General features: G+C 38.0%; 1 protein-coding gene across 4 annotated transcripts in view; it reads right to left on the reverse strand.

Moving 5' to 3' along the window:
- Positions 1-1,095: 1,095 nt before the first annotated feature.
- The window catches only part of LOC138176135 (scm-like with four MBT domains protein 2), a 311,257-nt gene continuing 286,789 nt past the window's right edge, over positions 1,096-25,563 (reverse strand). For all 4 annotated transcript variants that reach the window (XM_069106903.1, XM_069106904.1, XM_069106905.1 and 1 more), the window contains 5 exons: positions 19,112-19,287; positions 14,199-14,365; positions 13,430-13,690; positions 12,191-12,319; positions 1,096-6,093 (listed from right to left, as the gene is read on the reverse strand). In XM_069106903.1, coding sequence (XP_068963004.1) covers positions 5,953-6,093; positions 12,191-12,319; positions 13,430-13,690; positions 14,199-14,365; positions 19,112-19,287 — 874 coding nt within the window. In that variant the 3' untranslated portion in view covers positions 1,096-5,952. The remainder of the gene's footprint in view (positions 6,094-12,190; positions 12,320-13,429; positions 13,691-14,198; positions 14,366-19,111; positions 19,288-25,563) is intronic.

Genomic DNA, 25,563 nt, shown 5'->3' on the forward strand with positions numbered 1-25,563 from the left:
CCCTTAATTATACAATCAGTATGACTTAGGGGTCACATTAGAACCCAGATTTTCTTGACTCCAAAGCCTGTTCCTTAACCGCCACATGTTAGCTTTCTTTATATCCGTACCCTTATCTAATCCTAACCATAATGAAGTGAATAATACAATGTCTAATTTGGATACTCTATTAGTGACAAATGTCATATAGAATCATGAAAAGTAGTAGCACATAAATTAAAAAAAAAAACAACTATCCCCATGTGCTGGTAGAGAAACCAGGAGGAATCCTAACCAGGATGAAGTGAAGTAGGCATTATCTCCATCTTACAGAGAGGGGTCAGTGATTAACCCAAGAAATAAATTAGATGTGCAGGCAGGTGTTGAACCAGTGGAATACACACACACACACACACACACACAGTGTGTCTCATATATAAAGTGGCCAATAAATCCTGCACTAATTGAAACAAGGAACCATTCAAAATCATTAGGGTTATTGGCTCTGACTTCAGAGAAGCTGGGTGAATTTTTGGTTTTGGCTTATCTTAAGTTTGCTATCTACTAGAAACCTATATACTTCCAAATGGGCTGCCATTCTTTGGTAAGATAACTAGTTTCTAAAAAAAAATCTTTGGAAATATACATTCATTTTCTCTTTCATACAATAATGCAGAAGCCAATAAAAATTCTTTACTTAATAACAGTGAAATGTCAAACCTGATGACAGTTGATGGTGGTGGTGGCAGCAGACCCTAGACCCAGATGCTTACTTAACTCACCCTTGTTCCAGTTCCATGTTAATAGGCAGCAGTAGAATCATCTGATAATACACACTGATGAACCCAACACCAAAAAGAGCTGTCAATTTCTCCAGGTTTTATGTCCTTGGCAAATCAGGACCAGAACTGATATGTAATCATGAAAGGTCATACATATACTTTGCTTTGGCAGAAGAAATTAACATCCTTGAATTCTGGCTCTTGGATATTTGTTTTAACTTGTACATAGTACTTTGTATTAAAACAAAAACTATCATGAAGAGATGAGTCATTTGAAAGAAAGAAGTACAGTCATTACTCATCTTCCAGATATAGGTCAGACACAAGCAGTGAATATAGTATTCATTATTACTTTATTAACAATGTGGCTTACAATTTTTCAAGTAAAAAGGGGATTTTTTTTCATTTAGAATAAAAATTAAAATATAACTCTGAATATAGATTTTCATTTATTTACATGAAAACATATATACAGAATACAATCTTACAGCAAACTAACAACATGCCCTTTGTCCTGCAAATTTCAAAAGTAAAAACACCATCAATTTTCTCTTTTACACACCAAAAAGTACACAACATATGAATCAAATCTCAATACAAACTATTCAAACTGGAATGCAAAACAGCAAAAGGGCTTTCAACATTCGCCACTAGAAAGAGTTTATGCTTCTAAACATCATGCTATTTCCCATTTTCGGACAATAAATGAGAGATTTTTTCTGTCCTTTTTCATGTCTCAATTTCCCAGCATACAAATTATTATTATTATTTTGTTTTTTAGCAAAAGATTGTCATTCTACAAGGTTTTTTTTTCTTCAATACATCTTTTCCACCCATATGGGACCCTTGTAAATCCTGGTTAAGGTTTGGCACTGCTTACAATTCTCACTGTTATCTGACCTAAACTGTTTTCACTGATAGTTTCAGAAAAATTAGATGGAGATAACTTGGAAAATCATACTAAGTAGCATTTAAAATAAGGGAACAAATGCGAGAAAACTTGGCCAGAACTGAAAGCAGCATCATGTGTTGGCATTTTTAGTGTGTTAGAAAGATGTTTGGGTAAAGTAAGTGGTTCAAACCAGACTAATTAGGATTCAAACCAAAATATTTAGTGGGCACAAAGCATACTATGATTCTGATGGTTGAAAGTGGGAAAATACATGGTCTGCAGAATTTAACCACAGCAAATGTTATTTAATTTAAAGGGAGGGTGACATTAATTTTGAGCATGTTTTCTTATAAGAAAAATTGCACATTCCTAGTATGAGAACATCTTATATTATCATTGTTGCCACTTCTCTACAATTTTCATTTGCTTCTGAATTATTATTGCACCAAAGAGAAAATGAGAATATTTATGTTTCTCCAAAGATTTCTTCTCTAGAAACAATGGAAGTCTCGCTTTATCTTGTCCCTTCAAATATCTGCAGCCTCTAATAGTTTTGCAAAAAAGGAAAAAATCATGGTCTCGTCAAAAAGTGACTCTAACGATTCAAATCACAGCAAAGTGGTTTTTTAAACACTGGGTTTTTTTTTTCATTTTCAGTTATATAAACACAGATATAAACTGTTCTTTTAAAAAAAATATGAAAGCCCCTAGGGCTTCCAAAATGTGGCAGCTTAAGGAAAAACATATTAGAATGGTGTGTTTGCTACAAGATATGAAGGCAAGACTTGGTGTTCTGCCTGACTTAACCCTAACAGCTCTAAGAGAAAGATTAAGAAATTCTACTCAATCCTTGAAGGGCAGAAAATGATTCATTTCCTAAAGCTAAGTATTAGCCTGCACCACAGGCTTGGATCATTATAACTTACTGAGGAGCAACTGAGAATTAAAGTTTTCTAGTGTAGTCTGGGGATGGGATGGGGGAAGGGTGGTGAGAGAAAAAGAAGCAGGAAATTTTAAACTCTATGTCTACACATCATGTTTTAAATATGCCATGGGAGCTTATTCTGTAAAAGAATATTAGTGAATTCTCTTGTACAGAATCTTTTACCATGACAATATTATTCCCATTATTTATTATTTTCTTAAAATTACATTTCCCTTATTTCTTCCTTTGTACAGCTACAGTCCACACGGAGAGGGAGGGAGGAGAAACCAAATCCTGCAACATAGTCTATGACTTTTACTTTGTTTACTAAGTCACATAGACTGTCTCTGTATGGAACAGGAAGGAAATTGTCAGGTTTTAAGGGTAGCGAGTTATGTAATATACATAGGACCAAAGTATTTGGGGGGAATTTATTTGCAAAAGTATGGTGTGGAGGAACAAAGTGAAAGCACTCTTTGGAGGGCAGTTGACTAAAAAGAGACCATACCTATTAGTTTGAGAGGGGCCAAAAAAAGACTTTAGTTAGAAGTTTGTGAGATGGCCAGAATGGTGATGATGGTAGACTCGAGTTTTACTATCCTTCTAATTAGCAGTGGTAGAGAGGAAAAATTTAACTGGTCTTCAGGAACTTTTTTCAATTTAATAGAAACAGGGAAAAACCATGTCTAAAGATGTATTTGTGTATGGGTTGGGTTTTTTTTTGGGGGGGGGGTGGAGTGATGGTAGTTGTGTTATAATTTAGGGAAATTAAAGTGTTCACACTGAATTCAATAATCAAAGGTTCTGGAAAATATTAGCAATTTCACTGAAATAGGTGGGGGAGAAGGGGCCAGTGCTATACAGTAGCATCACAAACTAAAGAGAAGAAAGCTTCAAAAATCCCCCACTTATTTGAACATTGTAGTCCTAAAATGATTTGCTTTTCCCAAGAGCTGTGAGGATGGTCACAATGGAAGATAATCTAATTAAACCAGTCATGGGCTTGACTCTGAGACTGTGTCTACTTCCTCCTCCTATATGCACACAAAGGTTGAGTCAACAATACACTCACCCCATTCCTCTCTTGTTGTTTGGCAGAGAGAATATGGGGAGAAAGTTAAGTCATAAGGATAAAGAAAATCACTGGCATGTAGTGCCAAACCAAGGCTGAGCATGCAGATAGAGACCAGCCCAGCTTTGATTTACAGGCTGCATTGACACACCCATTGGTCATGGTGAGGTCTTGCCCTTCCATCTCCAATCCCTTGCCACTTCCTGGAAAGGGCAAGAGAAGTTGATATGAATACTCAAAGTAAAATGTAGTGCAGTTGGCTCACTCCTTCATATGAGTTTAAATGAAACAGAAATGCCATGGTTAGAAAAGGCCAGAGAGAAAAGATCATAAAGAAATCTGCACAGAGAAAAGGCCAGAATTCTTGAAATCTCTCAGCAATGTTTAACTTCGTGATAACAGTATTTTGAGCCAAGGAGGTGGAGGAGACCCAAAGGGAGGTCAAAACTAGCTTGGAGAATTCAGTAAAACTCTACTACAAAGCAATGATGCATCACAAGGCATTTTTCTAGCATTACAATGTCAACAAGCACTGTTCTACATGATGGTCCATCAGGGTTCTCTACACAAAAGTTCATTCGTTAAAGGTTTATAACATGGCTGTAAACACTAACTTCAGGCTGAGACAAACACATCTCAATAGCAGGAGATACACACGTAACTTCCTCACTTTTGTCTATGCCAGTCCCAAAATGCTGAATAAAGGCCAGCATTTCTAATCTGACTTGTCAGACAAAGTTTGACCAATGAAATATTCCCATGGAGGACAGAGGAGTGAGCCCAGATCATAATTATATACACTGCCAGTGCTGAGACCAAATTTTGGGTGGGGAAAGATCAAAATAGTTATTTTGGATAAGGCAGTAACTGAAGTTGTGCAGCTATCATTGTGGAGCTCTGCTTCTGCGTAATTTAGGTCTTGTCACTCATTTCAAATATTTTTCTAAAGAATCGCAATTAAAATCCCAACAGGTAATTCTTTAAGAAATTACCCTGTCTTGATGAATGCTTGAGTTATTGATTGGATCTCATGGATGATTCTTTTAGTCCCAGAGCACTCTTATCCTGGAGCTACATAGAGATCTACATAGTTGGTCTACTTCTTAATTCTTAATATCTGCAAAATGTTCCAAGTGGTCAGGTTGGGGATCTGGATGGAGTTGTGGCTACTGTGTTACTGGGGGTGGTGGTGGTGGTAGTGGTAATGGGAGTCTAGTTTTGTCTATCCAGATAATGCCATTAAGAGAATGGACAGCAAGTGAGTAGAAAGCAGAGGGCTTTGGTTTACGGTAATCATTGCTATATCTCCCACTCATTATGTTGAAGTGATCTGTGAAATCTGGGCTACTTAACCAAAATAAAGCTACGCCAAGCTGATAGGTAACACACTGTGGAACTCTACCCCAAGGAATTTCAGGTTGTCTGTGACACAAGTCTCAAATAACACCTTATCTGAAATGTTCCATTTCCTTATTTTGGGATGCTTAAGTAATTCCTTTCAATATGTTGTCCTATAGTTCAACTTCCTTAGGGGAATTATAAGAACCCCCTCTCTGATCTGGTTACAGACAAATTAAAGGGACAAAGCTTCATTTCATTAGGAGTTGTGAACACTGTCTCCGCAGACTTTTTCTAGATTCCTACTCTCCTTCCCTGCGCTCACACTTTTTGTAAGAGCACTGACAAAACTAAAGGGATTAGTGGGTCTTTTTGATAATCACATCCTGCTTTAATATATATTTATCAACACTCATGTGTCACAAATGTAATAGAAATGTGTTGATCACTAGGATCAAATTGCAATGGCAAAAATCACTTGAAAATGTGATCACACACATTTCAATATGAAAAGAGTGAGGGCAAATTTGCTTGAGGCTTATTTGAAGTTCTTTTTTAAAAAAATTGCCTGGTAGGTATCCCACATAACTGAAGAAAAACACACTACTGACTCCTAACCTTTCTCCTAAAAGGTGTAGGAAACCTCAATCAGAAGTCGCTGTGGGTTTAGTGGGAAAAGGGGAGCAAGGTTCCCCAAGCTTTTGCTATATCATGGGATGCCACAATAGAAAACAGCAAGCTATGCTCTCAGAAAGCAGTTGCTGTGGTATTTCAGTGTGCTTTAAAAACAGACATATTAAATAAATGCAGAGGAGAGGGTCAGAGATTGGTTGAGAAGTTTGGGTCTTTCTCACACTGAGATTTTTCTTAGTGCTTCAGTTTCAAATGTCTGCAGGCAGAAGAAAGCCTGTCCTCAAATGGCCCGCCCCCATGCAGGAATCTTCCAAGATGGAAAGGGTTGAAGTTAGTTGGCATATTGTGCATAGAATGCAACTTTAACTCTTTCAATCTGATGGCAAAGTTTGATAGCAGGCCCCAGCTTGAGCTCCATGCACTCCTGCACTGTGGGAAGCGTCAACAGTAGAAGTGCTTGGCCGTCAATATCCTGGCAGAAGAAAACAAGGGTTAGAATATGGGTTCTTAAATTCTTTTGTATCAAGGACTCCTTTGGCAATCTGATCAAATCTAGGCTTTTCTAAGAAGAATGTTTTTAAGTGCACAAAATAAAAGTATTTGCAAAGCAAACCAATTATAATGAAATCGTTCTTTAAAAAGAGAAAGTTTCTGGACTTTAGGTTATAAATTTCTGGATTAGGGAAAGGAATGGTTAATTCAACTGGAGCAGTGTTGTCCAACCAAGCTAAGTCCCTGGCCAGGTTAGAATACTTCCTCATTTGGAGAAGGTCTAGAGGGCTCTGGGCAAGTCTGAATCCAATGGGAATTACAAGAGGACTGAGCTTGAATTTTTCACCTTTATTTAGGGATATAGCCTAAAAAAGTCTTATTTTAACCTATTCATCAGCTGCAAAGTTCTAATTTCCATAGCCTTTGTGTGCCTTGAAACAAAGAATACCCCCAAAGAGGTGATGTCAGAAAAGGTTTGTCATGGGAAATTGTCATGGAAGACCTAAAAAGTCACTGATTCAGCTACTTGCATCTCCTGCAGATACTACTTCGGCTACTGCTGATGTGCTTGACACACACAAGGGAGGCCTAGCAGTCGCTGCTAGGATTGGTGATGGCCCCAAGGCCTTGCTAAGGCCTGAATTATCACCGTGGAAAGGCAGTCCTTTGGGTCTTAATTTTTTTTTTGGGGGGGGGGATGTTCTTAAGTATTTGATGAAGTAGGATTAATTAGCAGCTAGCTAGAAGCAAGGTAGACTAAAGGTAGGAGGAAGGGCCTTGGCAGAAGAGGTGTGAAGGCACCAAAAATCAGAGGGAGGGTTGCAGTGGAAGGTAGGAAGACACCAGACACATTTCACCTATTCACAACTTTTGTTAGGGCCAGCCTAAAGTACACATATGATGCCCCCCCAATAACTGATAAAGATATGGATTCTTTTAGAGTAAAGAAATTCAGAGGTAAACTTTAACGCTAAAAATTTAAGATAACTCTTTGACTGGATAAGCACTGACTCTGTTGTGAACAAATGTCAAAATCTAAGCATAATGTGGATTTGGTAAGTGGTGGTATCAGTTTCCCTTCCCATGATACTTATCTGGTGCAGATATGACTATAGTCAAGACAGACTATGAAGCTGACAAGCAAAGAAGCTGCTACAATTCATGGAAAACACAATGCAGATTCCGTACCCTGCCCCCCCCCTTTAAATGCTTAATATAGATAGAGGCGCTAAAATCTTTTAAACATGGTTCCTTCATAACCAAGTCTCAAAGAGATTTTAGGTTGCTCCTTTGGTAATATGAGAAAACCAGTGATTCAATTGTGATTAGAATTTCATGGCTTTTGAAATTTCCAAGCTTATCCCAAGCATGAGGTAACATGATCTAAGGCAGGGGTGGGGAGCCTGCAGCCTCATGGCCACATGGTGTACCTCTAAGTCCTCAGGTGCGGCCCTTTGAATCCAAACTTTACAGAATAAATCCCTTTAATAAAGATTTGCACTGTGAAGTGTGGATTCAAAGGACCACTCTTGAGGACCTAGAGGGCTACATGTAGCCTCGAGGCTACAGGTTCCCCACCCCTGATCTAAGTTATAATCATGCAAGTTCAATTAACATATAAGATGTGGCTCATGTCCACCAATAAACAGGAAGATATTAGTTTATTTTGCCTGTGTGAAGACTTCTGAATTCAGAGTAATGGTCTGAGAATTTAACTGACTTAAATTTAGCTGATCACAATCCTTAGTACAAAATGGAGTTTAAAACAACCTTGGGAACAAAAGACCAAACACAAGAATCATTTATTTATCACTGGGTCTAGCTCCAAACTGTCATCTTTATGGGCTAACACACTGTAATAATGAAAATGGTCAGATTTATAAACAAACCAGAACGCTGAGTATACATATGTTGATAGCAGTGCTATCTATTAATTTTTCTGATTGTTGACAAACACTAGGCATGACATGTATCAAGAAGTCACTATCCTAACACTAAAGATACAGAGTTGTCATAGATTGTTCCAGCTGTAAGGGACCTCAGGGAATGATTGTGCCAGTTCATCTGTAAAATAAAGGGGCTGGTCTAGTCATTTCTATGACTCAAATATGACCGCATTTGTGATGATAAATTACAAACCGAGTCCAAATCCAAACCCGATAAGTTTAAATCCTTGGAAACTTCAATGTCTTCTTTACATCGTGTCTTATAATGCATATTTGCAATTGTAGTATCTAATTTTATTTTCAGAACATGCCTATTAGGGTGTAGCAGATAGCTAAAGTTATCCACAAAAGGTTATATAGTAATTTAATGATGTCATCAACCTGTGTCACCTGACTTCATTTGCAAATATATGACAACTGGGTTGGCTAACGTATATCTCCAGTAGTAGCCCTCAAAGCAAATATGACAAAAAATTTATTATTTGTGTTATTAATATCATTAATAATAGGTGTGCATTTATTTACCACTTTAAAAATCTATCTCATTTTATCCTCACAACAAACCTTAAAAATAGATGTTATTATTATCTGCGTTTTACAGATAAGGAAAATGAGGCAGACAGGTTAATTTACTGTTCCTGGGTCACACACTTACTAAGTCTCTGAGTCTTCCAGACTCCAGGTCCAGTACTCTGTCTGCTGAACCTCCTGATTTATTATGTTTCCCATGTGCCCGTGCTATATCTCTGTTATGAGTCTACTCTGCCTACTACCCTTAGATGCTAAGAATGGAAAACTTAAAAATGATCTGACAGTTCCCTCCTCCAAACTCCCCTATTACTGTCAAAGGGAATCACCATCTTTCCCATCACCTAGGCTTGTAATCTTCATGTCATTCTCAATTCCTCACTTCTCATTCATCCCACATATCTAATCTACTGCTGAATCTGATCCTTCTACCTGAATATATCTAATGTATACATAATTATTTTTGTCACTGGAATGTGACCTCCTTGAGGGCAGGGACCTTTTTGTATCTCCAACAGTTATTAGCACAACTCCTGGTGCACTATACATACTTACTAAATGGCTTGTGGCTTGACCTAAATGAAATGTAATCTTGGATTCAGAAGACGATTCAGTGCCTCGCAAGAGCTTAGGGCAAGGCTGCTGAACATCAATTATTAGTATATAGTTGAATAGAGGGTGTAGAAATTGCTCCCTTCTCCCCTTTTAGATATCAGATATTCAGCTAACTTTCCTGTCAAAAAATCTTTCTTATTAAAATATATTGGAAAATGGACCTCCCAGGATTAAGCTATTTTAGCTTTTCTGAAAGGTCGGTATATAAATATACATGTTTGGAGTATGAAATGATATGCATGACCATTAAGAACGAAAAAGAAAATATGCAATTCTTGCAAATGCTTCTTTTTTGTTTATAACAATTTGTCAGTTTATACTATCAAGAACTATAAATGAGTATGACTATTCTACTTTTAAAACTGTGATGTCTACTAGGGCCTAGGGAGATATCATATGCTTCATTTAAAATATCTGAGGGCCACCAGTTGGAAGCCTCAGTAAAATCAAGGTCTTAGTGTTTAGTCCGATAAATGTCTTTGCCTTAATGCTAGCTAATTAGTTAAGTAAGGTAATTAAAGATCTAATTGAACAAAAAAAGGGTCAAATTGCCCACTTACATTAAAAGCTCAGTAGGTAACAGCTTTCTACTATGATAAGCAAAATGCTTAATATTAAACTTGATTCTAAATATGAATAAACATACCATCCCTTAAAGTTATTTTATCTTCCCATTTCAATGGGAGAAAACCCCTAATATTCTCTACTGTCAGTAAATGGACCCAAGTTTTTTTTAACAAGCTGGAAGGGCCACATGAGGGAAGAAACGGAAATCCATAGAACCCAGTGAGTAATGGCCCTGAAAGTAGAATTGGGACAAGAATAAAGACAATGTAGCAAAGCAGAAAGGAACCCTGAATTTGGAATCAGAGGATGTGGGTTTGAGTTTATAAATCATGATGGAGTTACTATTCCCTAAGGTCTCTTAAGTCAGGATCCTAGAACTCAGTTTTATGTGATTAGCCTAGTAAACTTCAAAACTTTCTATTCCATTTCCATGCTCCAAATTTCACAAAGTAGACTACATTTAGATGTATTCTTTACTTTTCTTGTGTGTCTTGCATCCTTTTGGCAGTCAGGTGAACGAAGCCTATATACCCAATAATCCTTGGATTTTAATTCATAATTTAAGGAAATACTACATTTCAATTAAAGGTTAATGATTAGTGAAAATAAAAATGTCCTTTTTTTTTTTTTACCATCAAAGTTCATGAATCCCTTTGAAATGTAGCTATGAACACCAAATTAAGAGCCCTTGATTTTGAAACTTGGGCTTCTGTAACAGACAGACACTAAACATTTCTACTGGTGTAGAATATTCCAGGCAGAAGAGTAAGAAAATATAATCAACAAAAACCTGATGTCAGAGCCTGATTTTTTAATAGTAAACCAAGTATGGCAGACTCAATCTTGTTTAAAGCATGCATCAGGGTTATCAGTATCAAAACAAGTACCATCTATACTATTTCCCGAAATTCTATATCCACCCTATAGCACTTAAAGAAGAAGAAACATTTACTACTCGGGCAGAATGCCATTGATAAAACTGCAAAGTCAATGACTGCTTTCCAGATTAGGTGAAGGGCTGGGAACTAATAACTCTGTACTGATTTACAACTCGTAGAAAACTGAGCAGCGGGGCAGCTAAGTGGCACAGTGAATAGAGCACCGGCCCTAGAGTCAGGAGGACCTGAGTTCAAATCCAGCTTCAGATGCTTGACACACTTACTAGCCGTGTGACTTTGGGCCAGTCACTTAACCCCAATCGCCCTCCAAAAAAAAAAAATGAGCAGAAACTAAGATGAAAACAAGAAATGGATGCTTCAATATCCAGCTGCTAAATTAAACATATTAAAATAACACTCATTTTGTTCAAAATTGAAAATATGAGGGGAAGGGGAAAAAAAAACACAACATTTTTTTCCTACTTAAAAAAACTCAACACAATAACAAAACTGCCCTCACCATGGACAAGAAGGAATAGGCTAATAAATTTCATGTTCCATTCATTCCTGGATTTTCCTAGTCTAATGGTGGGACTCTTTATGTAACCATGGAACTTTTCCCACTGGTAGATAGAAGAACAGACTACCATTTTATGGTGTCCTTGAGAACATGACACTCACAAATCTCTCAAAAATTTGATAGCTTTTTCCCCCTTTACTGTTTAAATGTCCATACTCACAAATCAGAGACATAATGGCCTTTTTCTGATTTACTTCTATAAGGACAATTAAAAATGTGCTTTTATTCATCTTACAAACACACATGAAGTATTTTTTAAAAGTGAAAACTTAAGTAAAAGTTACTTTTTATATTGAGGAAAATTATGCTGTGATTAAAAATTGTGAAAATACAGATAATGTGCTATATTGAGCATATACTGTGGAAGGAAACATTCATTTGCTTAAATTTGAACATTTACATAAGGCTAGCAAGTCAGTCATGGGTGGTAATAAAAAAAATGCCTTCAAGGAAGGCAAATTTCCTTATTTTCTCTGGGGGTAAACTAGCAAAACCTTAAGATATAATTTTAAGGGACTAGAAGGAAAATGCTATAAATATAACAAATTAAGAAAAGTGTGGGTCTCATTTTTTGCATCTATAAAATGAAAAGGTACTTTCTAGCCCTAAACTTCTAGGATTCTTCTGTTGAAATGCTGAGAAAATGCCCATCTTCAAAGATGTTATTACAACTTCTTGGCAAGGCGCTCACAGATACCGTACTCACACTTTCTGCAATGAACTAATAAGTCACTAAAAGTTGCAGCAATATCACAGTCCATGTTGGCAGGAGAAGGAAATAAAGACTCATGAAATGAGTCTGAGTTGGACACAGGCCTCAGGAGTCAGCCTTGCCCAACTCACACTTGAGTAATAATTCCAACTAAAACATACTTGACAAATGGGTCAAATAAGATTAAATTAAATTTTTAAAAAGTTTAATAAGCATCTCCTGTATCGAGTAAGAAAAAAAAGGTAGCATACCTGCTCCTGAAATATTTTGGCCAAGGGGGCACAATCTGTCAGTTTAATGAACCTTACAACATCTGTCACGCTCCATTCTAATGGGTTACTCTCCAGAACAAGTTTCTCTTCCTCTTCATGTTTTACTTCCTACAGGAATCCAAAGGTGAAAAAGAGTAAAAGGAAATGATAAATATTTGCGGCAATGCTCTTCCTTAATTCTGAAAACCACTGAGCCAAACCCTCCCAAATATAAGGCACTGGTAGTATGTAAGGTACCTTTGGAAGCTACATTAACTCTCTCCAGCCCGTAGAGCCAGAAAGTTTAATTGAGCAATTTACTTAAATACATTATCATAACTAGGGTCAGCATCGTGCCTTTAGGGATTGATGTTTTCAGCGTATGACACAGGAGCAAAAAAAGCATACACATGGGCTATTTAATGTAGCATACATTAATAAAGAGGCAAGAAATTTTAGCTTTACTACATAAATAAGCAAATTCTGGCACAAAGAAGATTGATGATTTGCTAGTTGATGGCGGCAGAAGCCACGGCAAGTGCAGACAACGGCAAATAGTGTCATGCCCTCACTCCTGTTCAGTGCTTGTTCTGAAGTCTGATATCCCACTTCCCTGAAATATGTCCACGGGAGGCATACAACACCACTTAGAGAATTCTGTATACAAAAAGAGAACCCAATACGAGGAGGTCACAAACAAAAATATCGAAATGGGGCCAGAAAAAAATTCTGTCACCCCAGAGTCAAAGGGTGTTTGGGACATCTAACCCACTACAGACTAATGGGGTCTCTTCCATTTTCAAAGCCTCAAAGGAAGGCCTGTGACTCTTTCCTCTCACTTGTGGTGATGTTCCAAACCTCCTAACATAATCCTATTCTTTGAAAGGACTTCAGGGGTCATCTAATTAAGCCCGTACTTGGAACAGGAATCCTCTCTGTAGCATCCCTGACAAGCAGCATCCTTCCGAAGACCCCCTCCCTCTGAGGCAGCCCAGTCTACTTCTGGAAATCTCCAATTGCTTTGATTTTTTCCTTTACATGGAAATGAAACCTGCCTCTCTGTTCCTTCCAACTACTGCCTCTAAATCTGCCACATGGGGCTCTGTGGTGCTCATCAGCCCGTCATATACTCGCTGACCGCTATCCCGTCCTCCCTCACCCTCCTCTTCTCCAGGCCAAAGAGTGAGCACTCTTTTAGAAAAGGTTTCTCCATGCCTACCCTGGGGGATACTACTTCACCTCTGTCCTCTCCTGCTTGACTTGGGTGCCCTTTTCTCCTTCGGCACAGGAGAACGTCTGTGCTTTACGGCTTCTCCTGGCTCTTTCCACTGGAGGGGGTCGGTCTAATTCTGTGCTGCTCCGTAATGTGACGGCTCTCCGGGGACGGGCGGAGGGGACATCGGCTGAGGAAGTGTCGGTCTGGTCATCCCGAAGCTCCGAGCTGGTTTCCTCGCTCCCCGTATCCTCTTCCATGGCATCCGCATCCTCCTCTTCACTCTCCTGACACAAAGAGAGAACTTTGTGGCTAGCATGGGACAGAAGGCTAAGGATGCATGAAAAACTGAGTTTTCATCACCGCTGCTCTTCTCACACTCAGCAAGATTTTTAACCCTATCTCCAATAGAGATGCTGCACTTTACTAACCTGCATGGACTCTGTGCCTCCTCCATGACCTATGGCTATCTGTGCGTAACAGACAACATTCTTTCTTTTTTTTTTTGGAGGGCAATTGGGGTTAAGTGACTTGCCCAAGGTCACACGGCTGGGTGTGTGTGTGTGTGTGTGTGTGTGTGTGTGTGTGTGTGTGTTAAGTGTCTGAGACCACATTTGAACTCAGGTCCTCCTGACTCCAGGGCTGGCGTTTTAGTCACTGTGTCACCTAGCCGCCCCCATCCTTTCTTTAATGAAACAATCACACCTAGCAAATGTACATAGCAGTAGCAATCCTCTCAATCACATTTATCAAATGTAGGCTGATAAGGTTCTTTTTTCTTGGAGAGACACTCACCTCTGCTGATCCTGCCGCAAAGTCTACTGTGGAGGATCGCCTCTTTTTCTGCACAAAAATGGATTTCCGTCGCTTCCTTCGCCTAGCTGGCTTAGGGGGCCCAATTTCAGTATTGTTTTCTCCAATTGGAGGTTTGACAATCTTCCTTCTCTTTCCATAATAATAAGCTATTAGGAAAAGTGAAATAAAAAACTGAATGAACAAAAAGTTTCCAGTAAATAATTTACTTACCAACATGCTGTTTGCTCTACATTCAGTAGAGATGATGAATCCTGGGCATTTTCTCTGGCTGTCCTCCAGGTCTGGAATGCTCTCCCTCCTCAGCCCCGCCTACCAACTTCCCTGGCTTCCTTTAAGTCCCAACTAAAATCCTAATTTTTCATAAGAAATAATTTTTTAAAAATACCTTAAAGGATATAAGGCATATCTTTTCATTGGTCTTGGTCAGATGGTGGAAGGCTAAAAATTGTCATCAGTATATAGACACTCTAAGTTCTTTATACTGTTTCCTGTGACAGCAATTTCTATCAAGTGGAGTATTCTTACCATTGGTACCATTTTGGAGGGCAGACATACAGTGTGTCCCTGAAGAGACCTCCGCTACATTTCCTAATCTGAGCAAAACAAATGTGTATTGATTTAGGGGCACAGGCCAAAGCATCTTGTAACACTTACTAGCTATGTGATCCTGGGAAAGTCACTTACCTCCAGCTACCTCAGTTTTCTCATCTGAAAAATGGGAATAATAATAGCACTTACCTCCCAGGGTTAATGAGGACAAAACAAGGTGATATTTGTAAAGCATGGTACAAATTTTAAAGTGCTATAAAATATTAGCTGTTATTATTAGAAACTCTGGCTTCCTTCCAACTCAACTACTCAATGGAATAGAGAATTCAGTTGTCTGACATATTAAATAGTAAGGAGTAGTCATCAGTATAAATGCCAACGTTCCAGGAAGAAATAGGTGTCTTAGATCATCACTGATGAATAATGTATTCATTAATATGAACTAAATTCATAATCAATTACTCAATTAAAATCACTACTGAGAATGAAATACTTATGGTCACGATCAAGAGAGCTCATTAATTAATCAGAATCTCATTTGTCCCATTATGTGGTTCTCATTTTATAAAAGAACAATGAAATATAGCAAAGAAAATTTTGTGGATGGAGGAGCCACAAGAGAAAAACCCAAATCTTTCTCCAAATTTCAACTTCAGGTGCAATTATCTTCCCCTAATAATCTAGACATCCGTAAACCCCTGGTCTGTAAGATGATGAGGTAGGACTATGTGATTTCTAATATTCTTTCTGAATTATATGATTCCCTACAAGCTAGAATTTAATCCACATTGATGTCATTCAGTGACCAATATTCATCAGTTAAGGAAGTAAATGAGACCAAATAATTTTAACCCTACTGATTCAGGTGAGTAACAGTGGAAAATTTCATATGGACGATATTTGTGTTTATAAGATTCTAAACAAAGCATTATATAAATATGATTTATCATCATCTTTGGATCAGACTCTTAATAGAGGCAAAATATCCCTCAAGAACCTGGAATTATTATAAAGCACTTTCTCTCTATTTCTCCTGGGACAGAAGTTGCTGAGCATGCATAAACTATTGCTACATGAACAATACCTCATATTTATTTAGCTGAATGAATGAGATACCAATGAATGAGTATCTATTTATGTTGGGAAATTCCAAACTGGGCATTCCAAATCTGTTAAAATCTGATTTTTGGAAGTAGGAGTATAGAAATCAAGGTTGGTTTTAGAGAATGAAGTAAGAAGTATGGCATCTTTAAAAGCTTTTGAACTGGATTCAATGACTGTTGTACCTTATTGTTCAAAATTCCATCCAAAGATTGTTTTATCATCTTCCCTCTGGCTCTTTATAAATTTAATTCAGCCATCAGCAATACTCACTGTGAGCTGACCCAAGGGATGTTAAAAGATTTTGCAGCTTATAATGCCAGACCTAGAAAAATCTTTAATTTCACTTTCAATAGTATTTAATTTTAATTGCAGTTGCCTGCTTTCTCCTCCCTAAGCCTGAGAGGAAAGAGTGGCTTGTTTTTCCTCTCAATACCAGAGGCCAAGTTTAGTGTTCAGTCACGTCCTGCTGTACTCACTAAGGGTGGCTGCTGATTGGACCACAATACTGTGAGTACTAAAACCCTTTTACAACTCACTGTAACCTTACAGAGAGAGACCAAGTTTTACAGACATTCAGTTCAATTCAAACATTTATTAAGCTTTCTCTATATATAAGCCATCATGCCAGGTTCTGAGAGGAATATAAAGATAAAAATATGTGGTCCCTACTCTAGAACATATTATAATTTAATAAGGGAAAAAGACATAAACAATTATTACATATTATAAATATTTACAAATAACTTATAAGATATTATGCATGTGTATATGTGTTTATATATATGCATTCTGATATATATACACACGACTTTGTGAACTGATAGGAATTCTGGCATTTGTGGAGGGAAAAGCATCCATTCTCAACCCTGAGAGAGACTTAGGACTGCTGATCTTTGAAATGAAGAGAGATCTGAGTCATGCCTTACAGTACTAAAGGGACACACACAGTCTTCAAGAGACAAACAGAGAGGAAGGAAAGGGGATAGTAAGCACTGAAGACTAGCAGCAGCAGGGAACAGTATCCACAGTCCTTAATGAGCTGAGCTAGAAAGATTTGCCAGCAGAGTGATAACGATTTAAAGTAGAAAATGAAAAGAATCCTGAGCTGTCAGAAAAGGGAGAAATAGAGGTGGGACACAAGGCCCTGTAAGCATCCCAGAAGAGAGGATTCAGGCTACTACTTAAAGGTCCAGGGATATTCTTAGCAAGTTTTGCTTTTCCCCCAACTTCCCCTCTCTGTGACTGTTCAGTAATACGATATGATATATTCTGCTCACTTTGTTTACCTCAATGTTTCCTGAGCCCTGATATTACCTCAAACATAAAAATACTAGAGATTAGCCAGAGATATACAAAACTTTAAAGTATAACAGAGCCAAACCTCTATCTGCAGGTTAGGTTTGTTTGTTTTTTAAACTGGGGGCTCTGAGCTATTGTGATTGTACTATTACATTTCATCTGATACAAAAATTCATCAAACAGCAGAAAAAGAGACTGTATGGACCAGAGGTTGTAATGAGTATGACTCATTAAACAATCAGCCTCTGATGTGAGAAAGGAAAGAGAACCTGGTGGAAATGGGAAAGGCATAGGTAAGATATGTAAGGGTAGGTAAGGACATCTAGGTGGTACAATGGATAGAGTGCCAGGCCTAGAGTCATAAAGACCTGAGTTCAAATTCAGCCTCTGCCACTGTGTCACCCCAGGCAAGTCACTTAACCCTGTTTGCCTCAGTTTCCCCATTTGAAAAGTAAGCTGGAGAAGTTACTGACAAACCATTCCAGTATCTTTTCCAAAACCCCCCAAATACGGTCATGAAGAGTCAGACACAACTGAACAATAACAACAAAGGTAATATAGGCAAGGCACAGGTGAGATTCCACTCTGCCCCTTCCAGAAGAAAGGAGGGAACAGAAATGAAAGTACATTCTGCATTACCACTCAGTGGTGCTGCTTAACATAAAGCAAAATGTGATAAATGCCTAAAAGAGGTACAGTGTGCTGTGAGAATTCAAAGAAGAGAGGAAAGATTAATTGAAGAGAAGGCATTTAGGTTTAGCCTCAGAAGGTGGGAGAGGATTTCTATGAGTCAAGGATGAAGTGAATGATGCCACATAGGTAAGATGTTTGGGGATATGTCTAAGGCACAATAAGTAGCCTGATACAGCTGGAATGAACATTATTCGAAGAAGAGAGGAAGAAAAGCTTAGAGAGGTAAGTAGATAGGAGTGGGGTTGCAGAAGGAGTTGTACAAGGTGACAGTCCAGTTTGGTAAAGATTGCTTTCTCTTAGAGCTAATCATCTGCCAGAACAGACTGGCTGAGCTGGAAGTCACCTGGGGGATGGTGGTGGGTGGGTAACAATGCCAGATGGCAGCTTCAATTAGAAACCATATCTGATGCCCATCCGCTTTTATAAGCATCACTGATTTGTGACATTTTCATGGTTCCCAGGCTCCTGGCCTTGTTAACAGATAACTCTGAGAACCAAGACAAGAGCTGGTCTTTGTAGGGGAACACCTGGCTCTAGGTGGCCACTTACTGAGAGCACACACTCCTGCACAAGTCCAGCCATTCTGGGTAGCATATGCCACTGCTTCTGAAACGCTCTATGTCCCCCAAAACATTTGGCCAAGTAGTTTATATTGACAGACATGACGAATACAACTACTACTACCACAACCACCACTCAGTATGTCAATCCGGACACCAACAAAAGAGTTCTTTTCCTTATGCTATACATTGACGTCACAAAATATTCTAAATCATTCAACCTCCTGAGAGTCTATTTGATTTGGAATAACTTCCATCCTCTTCCTCATCATCCCTCTCACTTACTATTCTATTTAATAGAACATGCCTAGGAGGCAGTATAGTTCAGTGGATAAAGAACTGGCCCCAGAATCAGAAAGACTTAGGCTCAAGTTCTCACTTTCTTCTACATACCCAAAGCAGTTGTTGATTTTTCAATGAAGAAAGGAAGTTCACTAAAATAATAAAATCATCCGTTTGGTCTAAACCCTCATCCCAACTCAAACCATTAATATCTGTTTAGAACAGACACTCCCACAGAATTATCTCTCAGACATTCCTGTAAAAAATTACTGGAAAATAACTAGAAATAAGAAGAGCGAATTATGGTGTGTGTAGGGTTTTTTTTTTTTTTTTGGGGGGGGGGGTAGGAAGAAGGGATGAGAGGGAGAGATAATGGCTTACACTAGTTCCACAATTAAGACTTACTGTATTTGGTTTTGGTGTGGATGGAACAGTTTTCTGGGCAGATTTCAGTAACCAGAACAGGACTAAACAGATTTGGACAGCATTCCAGCTTGGCACAAACTCTCTTGCAGAAATCTGCTACTTGGTCAGATGTTCGTACAATCTTCACAACTGCCCTGTATGTTTTGCCTCTGTACCTAGGAAAAGAGAAAAACATTTTTTTTTTCAAAAACCCAACTTTTATTCATAGGGACAATTTCAAGACTATGTTTCACAGATATGATAATATCATATTTTAAAACAACAAAGCAATTTATGAAGTGGTTTACTTTATTTAGTTTCATATTTCTTAGTAAATTAAATTAAGGTTCAGCCACCATGTAAGCAGCTATTAAGTACAAGGAACCTTCTACCCCAACCCACCCACACATGAGGGTGAGGCCCTAGGGAAATAAAGATAAAATCAGACATTTGTTTAGATTTTAGAATACAGGAGAAATAGGAACACATGTACAAAGGACTGGGGCAGTGAAAAATATGAGAAGAAATTTAGCAGGTGAAATCAATTCTAGTTGAGGTAAATGGTCAAAGCTACATGGGACACATGTCCAACTCCATAAGCTGGGCCTTGAAGGAAGGGAAGGATTTCAAAGAGCAGTGATGAATGGAAGCAGAAGGAATTTTATTTCAAGAATGGTACACAAGGGGACAAGGCATGATAAGGGAAGGATGAAAAATGAGAATGCAGGAGTCAGTGCGTGGCAAACTTATCAACAAGTATTTTCATGCCATAATAACAATGAATTCTGTTTATAAACGGTTGGTGATATAAAGGAAAAGTTAAAACAATCCACTACAATACAATTTTCCATTAAGTATACTCTCATTTGGTAATGTGCAATTTAATACATGGTGCATAACTAATGAACACCAGTCCCCAAAATAAATGTTATGAAATGAAACTTGTGCTTTTATCATCACATTTAATTTTTGAAAAATTAAGTACATAATTAATTATGTTATCATTTTGAAAACTATGCAATTCAGGACAAAGAAATCTTATCTTGGGGAAAACTGCGTATCTTCTAGAAACTCAATTGATTTTTATTTTTAAAAAAATGGCATTTCTGCAAAGAAGCAGCAGGGAGAAAGACCTCACTACAATCCAAGGTGAAAAACACACTGAAGAAATGAAGAAGCGGCAGGGAGAAAGACCTCACTACAATCCAAGGTGAAAAACACACTGAAGAAATAAACCAAAGAACAAGCCCTAGCCAAATCTCAAGAGTGAGGAACAATAAAGCAATGAGGGGGTCCCAGGGTCAGTTCTGAACAGACATATGGCCACAGCTCCCACACTTGGTTCTCCCATTTAGTGCTATAGTTGTTACTTATAAAAGCTAGGAGAGGTCATTTAGAGATAGTCATGATTTCTGGAACTACTTAAACAAGAAGATATAACTTTGGGAAAGTCAGAAATCTTCCTCCAATCCAAGCTTATAACTTCACAATAGAAGCCAATAGGAAAGCTACATCTTAGGTTACCACTCATCCCAATTTACCCACAAGAGGAGGGTATCCTGGAGAAGTAGGTAGTCCTACCATTATCACCTCCTTGCTTTTTAAGTTTGTCTCCCTGTCTCTACTTTTTCTCTAAAATGCAGCCATTCTATCTAACACCACTGTAAGTGGACCTATGCCCCAAAGAAGACAAAGAAAGAGGAAGAGGACCCAGTTGTACAAAAAATATTTATAGTAGCTCTTTTTGTAATGGCAAAGAACTAGAAACAAAGGAGGGGGGAAGGAGGTTGTGTCCATCAACTGGGTAACTAGGGAATAGCCAAATAAATTATGGTATGTGAATGTCTCAGTATCAATTGTACCATAAGAAATGATGAAAGATATAGTTTTAGTGAAACCTGGGAAGATTTATATGAAGTGATGCAAAGTGAAGTGAGCAGAACCAGAACAATGTATACAATAACAATAAGGTAAAAAAAAAATTGAAAAAATTTGAAAGACTTAAGAAACTCTTAAGAACAATGTAATGGGGGTGGCTAGGTAGCTCAGTGAATAGAGTGTCAGCCCTGGAGTCAGGAGGACCTGACTCTTCAAATCCGGCCTCAGACACTTAACATAAAAAACTAGCCATGTGACCTTGGGCAAGTCACTTAACCCCAACTGCCCTCCAAAAAGCAAAAAATTAAAAAAAAATTTTAAAAACAACAACAACAATGTAATGATCAACCATGATTCTAGAGAACTTATGATTATGATGGTCCTACCATAGGACCTGCTGCCCAACAGGGGTGATGGCCTTAGGATACAGAATGGGACATATATTTTGGATATGGCAAAGATATGAAGCTGTTTTGCTTGACTATTCATATTTGTTATGATGTTTTTGTTTTTAATAAGGGATAGGAAGGAAATAAAAGACAGGAAGTGATAAGAAAAGGAGATAGATTTTTGCTAATTGAAAAAATTAGAAAACATTAAACGCATCCATTCTAACTGAAATTCCCTTCAAAAAGTCCCCATATTGATTCTGAGGGCAAAATATTGCCAAAGACCCACGAAGCCCAAATTACACTTGTTAAATCACTATTCTCATCTCTTTTGTTGAACAATGTGTTGCAAACAGATCAATTATTCTCCCCCTGAAAGTGGCCATTGGTTCTTGCAAGTCAGGCCCTTTTACAGTCTCAGTTCTATAATTTTTTCTAAGGTCAGTCTCAGGATTTTTCCTCTTTTCTTAGAAGTGAAAGTACCATCTTTTTTTTTTAACTGAGAAGAAATTTCAAATGAATATCCTGAGGGTGACAACAAAAGTTCTAGTATCTAAGCTTTCCTAAATGTTTATTTCAAAACACAGCAATTTGATCATTGGAACTTATCTATCCTTTGAATTTAATTTCAATGTCACTGACCTGGGATGGAAGGACTCAAGAAATTATTCTAATGCCTTTTATTGATATGATCCCTTGTAACATTTATCTGTTCTTTTTAATCCCAGAACATGGTAGTGGCAGAGCAAGGCTTGGGATCATCTTTTCCAAAAAGGAGCAATATTCATTGAAAGGTTATGTGACTGTTCCGAATTCAGGGGATAGCCTGATGCCCAAACCAGAGCTATATGTTGAAGAGTATACTGTATTTCCTTACAGAAACCACATGACTTATCACGTGACAAAGAGTAACTCATCACTCACAACACAATTTTTGGTTATGATGATGGATATGGGTTCTCTTTCACAAGTAGATGGAAGATGTTGCCTAGAGTCTAGAGACTACTTCCTTTGGTCATCTGCCCTTCTTCCATCTTTCAACACATCTCCGATTCTTTATGATGTTCAAGAGGCCCTTAAAGAGTGCTTTGGTCATTATATCCACCATTTCTTTCTACACCCTGGGATGGAACTATCATCTTGTGCTTCAACTCCTTGTAAGATATTTTTTGTGTTTCTCTTTTCAGTCGAAAGATTTTTCTCCTTGGTAGAAAAAGAAAGGAAAATAAAGAGTTGAACAGTTCTGCCTTTTGTCCATCATTTCTTATCAAGATTCCATTTACCCTGGGCAACAGGGTTATACTTTTCTCTGATACTCCTTAGTCCCCAACACTGTCAGGAAAAAAAAATTTGCTTTCAATGACTACTCTTTTAAATCACAATTCTAGCTTTCCTTTCTGATCAACCCCTCTTCGTATGCTAAACTTGACTTTCTATGCAACAGGATTTTTTTTTTTACTCCTTGGTAATAAGACTATATACTAAGTCCTAAGCTTCTGTAAAGTTATTTTTTCTTCCTAATCAAGAACTTTCTTCTTTAGCTTTAATAGGGTTTCTGTAATTCACTCCTGGGTGGCTCTCACTCATGACATTCATTATGCTTCAAAATGAAAACAGAATTAAATTGTGTCAATAGTATGAACTACCAAAATGCATTGGGAGCAAGGTTAAAATAATATCCAGTCTGTACATTTGTCCTTTGTTGCTGTCATCTCTTACAATTTATGTAGTCCTTGGGTTTTTACTAAATAGCTAAAAACCAGGCTTTTGGTGTAGCGTTTTAAAATTACAGAAAAGCAGTACAGAGCCTTGGTGAAATCCAGGTCAAGGCTTAAAGTGGGGAACCTGGGGCTCACAAATAAATGCAAGTTTATAGAATTCTCTAACAATTATGTCTCTGGCTGCACCCAAAATGGACGAATAAATTAGGCTATAACCAATGTATATATAGGTAAAGATTACAGCGTCTATGAGAGAAGATGGGGAGAACAAGTGCCCCAAGTATATTACAAATTTGGGGAGGGCAGAGATAATTTCTTATGATTTAGCTGGAAAATACTACAAAAACCTTAGAAGAAGGAAGATTAATTATATTCTACTTCTTAAATTAAATAAACATTAAGCACGTATTATAGGAAGAATTTTCATGCTATAGAAAATCTGTTATCCTCCTAATTATTGTTATATTTGTCAGCTGAGGATGCAAAGATAACTAAGATATTAGGCCTGCTCTTAAGGATATTACAGTGAAATAGGGGAGATAAACATGCAAAAATAATGACGGAATATGATCAATGAAGAGGGAAAGTACAAAACACGTGTTCTGACTGGGGGAAGGGAAAAAGGCGACTGAGGAGGACTTCACAGAGAAAGGAGGGCCATCGGAGGTGTGAGGTGTCTTTAAAGACAAGCAGAAACTTGAAGAACAGTAAATAGAAGGGCGACTGAATTTCTGGCACTAAGGAGCTGAATTTGATGCTGATGAAGAGGATGGCAACAATGACTGTATATGTGGAATGCTTCATTTCTATTTCACTCTTTGTGAACCCACTTGGGGTTTTCATGGTAAATATACTGGAGTGCTTTGCCTTTTCCTTCTCCAACTCATTTTAAGGATAAGGAAACTGAGGCAAACAGGATTAGGTGACCTGCCCAGGGTCACACAGAAAATAAGTGTTTGAGGACAGATTTGAAAGCAGGAAGATGAGTCTTCCTGACTCCCGGCCTGGCACTCTAACCACTGTACCTACCACTCTCTGTCTCTATAGTTTTTCAAATGCCTTCATATATTTTTTCTTGTTTAGTCCTGTAGAAAACCTATTATAAATATTCCCATTTTTACAGGTGAAGAAACTATGACTTACAGCACACTTTCATGACTTATCTAGGGCAAATGTCCTGAGTGTGTCGTTTATAGTGTCATCTAGGGTCACATCACTCATGTAGTGTTCGGATATAATCCAGAACTCTTGATTCCTAATCAATACTTTATTATATTACAAAGGAACACAGAATTAATTGTTGGGTTTATCCAGTGAAATTCTCCCCAGAGGTGAGGGGAAGTGTATGACAAAGAAATAACTCCTTTTTTGGTAGACTGGAGTTATGAAAAGATACTGCTGAAAAAGCATGGTTTCACATTTTTCTATTTCCCATTGCAGATATGAACCCAAAGCAAAAAATCCTTAGCTATATAATTTATGAAATGGCCCAGAAAGGCTACTCTAAACACTGACAAGATTTTAAAGTATGCCTTATAAGGAAAAGAAAAAGCAATGGGGAGATATTAGAGGAAACTAAGTTGCTATACAACAGAAAATTCCCTGCCATTATAAATCACCTCAGAAGGAAGGAAAAGAAAAAAATGGGGAAAAAAATCACTGCATCAGAACTGATGAATTTTCAAAGATAGCATTTTAAAAGAAGGTGGTCAGGAAGGCATCTTGCATGAAGAGAGAGTGTCTATTCCAGGCAGTTCCCAGATAGGGCACTCTAGTTAAATCCTTAACTTAGTTAAACTCTTTCCCCAGTTTTTTAGAAAGTGAAAGCTTTCTTGCTTGTTTTGTTCAGTGAGGTTTATCCTGTTAGTCAAGAGGTCAGGAGATCAAATAAGAGAGTCATCAGAATAGATTACCTCCAAAGAAAGGGAAAAAACAGAGTTCAGCAAACAGATCACAAGTCTGATACTGAAGTGTCAGGGAAAATTTCAATTCCTCAGACAACCGGCAGAGGCCTCGAGCTGTCAAAAACAGAGAAGCTAATACTTTTCCTTTTTTGCCTTAATGATAATTTGCTTCTTTGAGAAGTGGATGAAACAGCGAAGGTAACTCTTATTATTGACAGTTTTCATTGAGCAGGATATACTAATTGCTGGGGGCATCAATGATGGCAATCTTGGAAGGAAATGATAGCTCCAAGTTAGAATTTATGGTACAAAAGAAGAGGAAAGCTGGTCAGAGTATTTGATATGCACCCTCAATATGGGCAAATCGTGTCACAAATTTTCAACGTAAGGCTAGGTAGTATCCTACAGCCAAAAACTCAAGAGGGGAATTCAACTCAGTGGGGATCAAAAAGCTCAGAAGTATGGGGCGGCCAGGTAGTACAGCGAGTAAGAGCACCGGCTCCAGTGTCAGGATGACCTGGGGATCAACTCTGGGCTCAGATACTCAGCACCACACCCAG

The sequence above is a fragment of the Petaurus breviceps genome, unplaced genomic scaffold (assembly GCF_028583685.1).
Source record: "Petaurus breviceps papuanus isolate PSGF00001 unplaced genomic scaffold, PetGlider_PUasm1.0 81, whole genome shotgun sequence".
Taxonomy (NCBI): domain Eukaryota; kingdom Metazoa; phylum Chordata; class Mammalia; order Diprotodontia; family Petauridae; genus Petaurus; species Petaurus breviceps.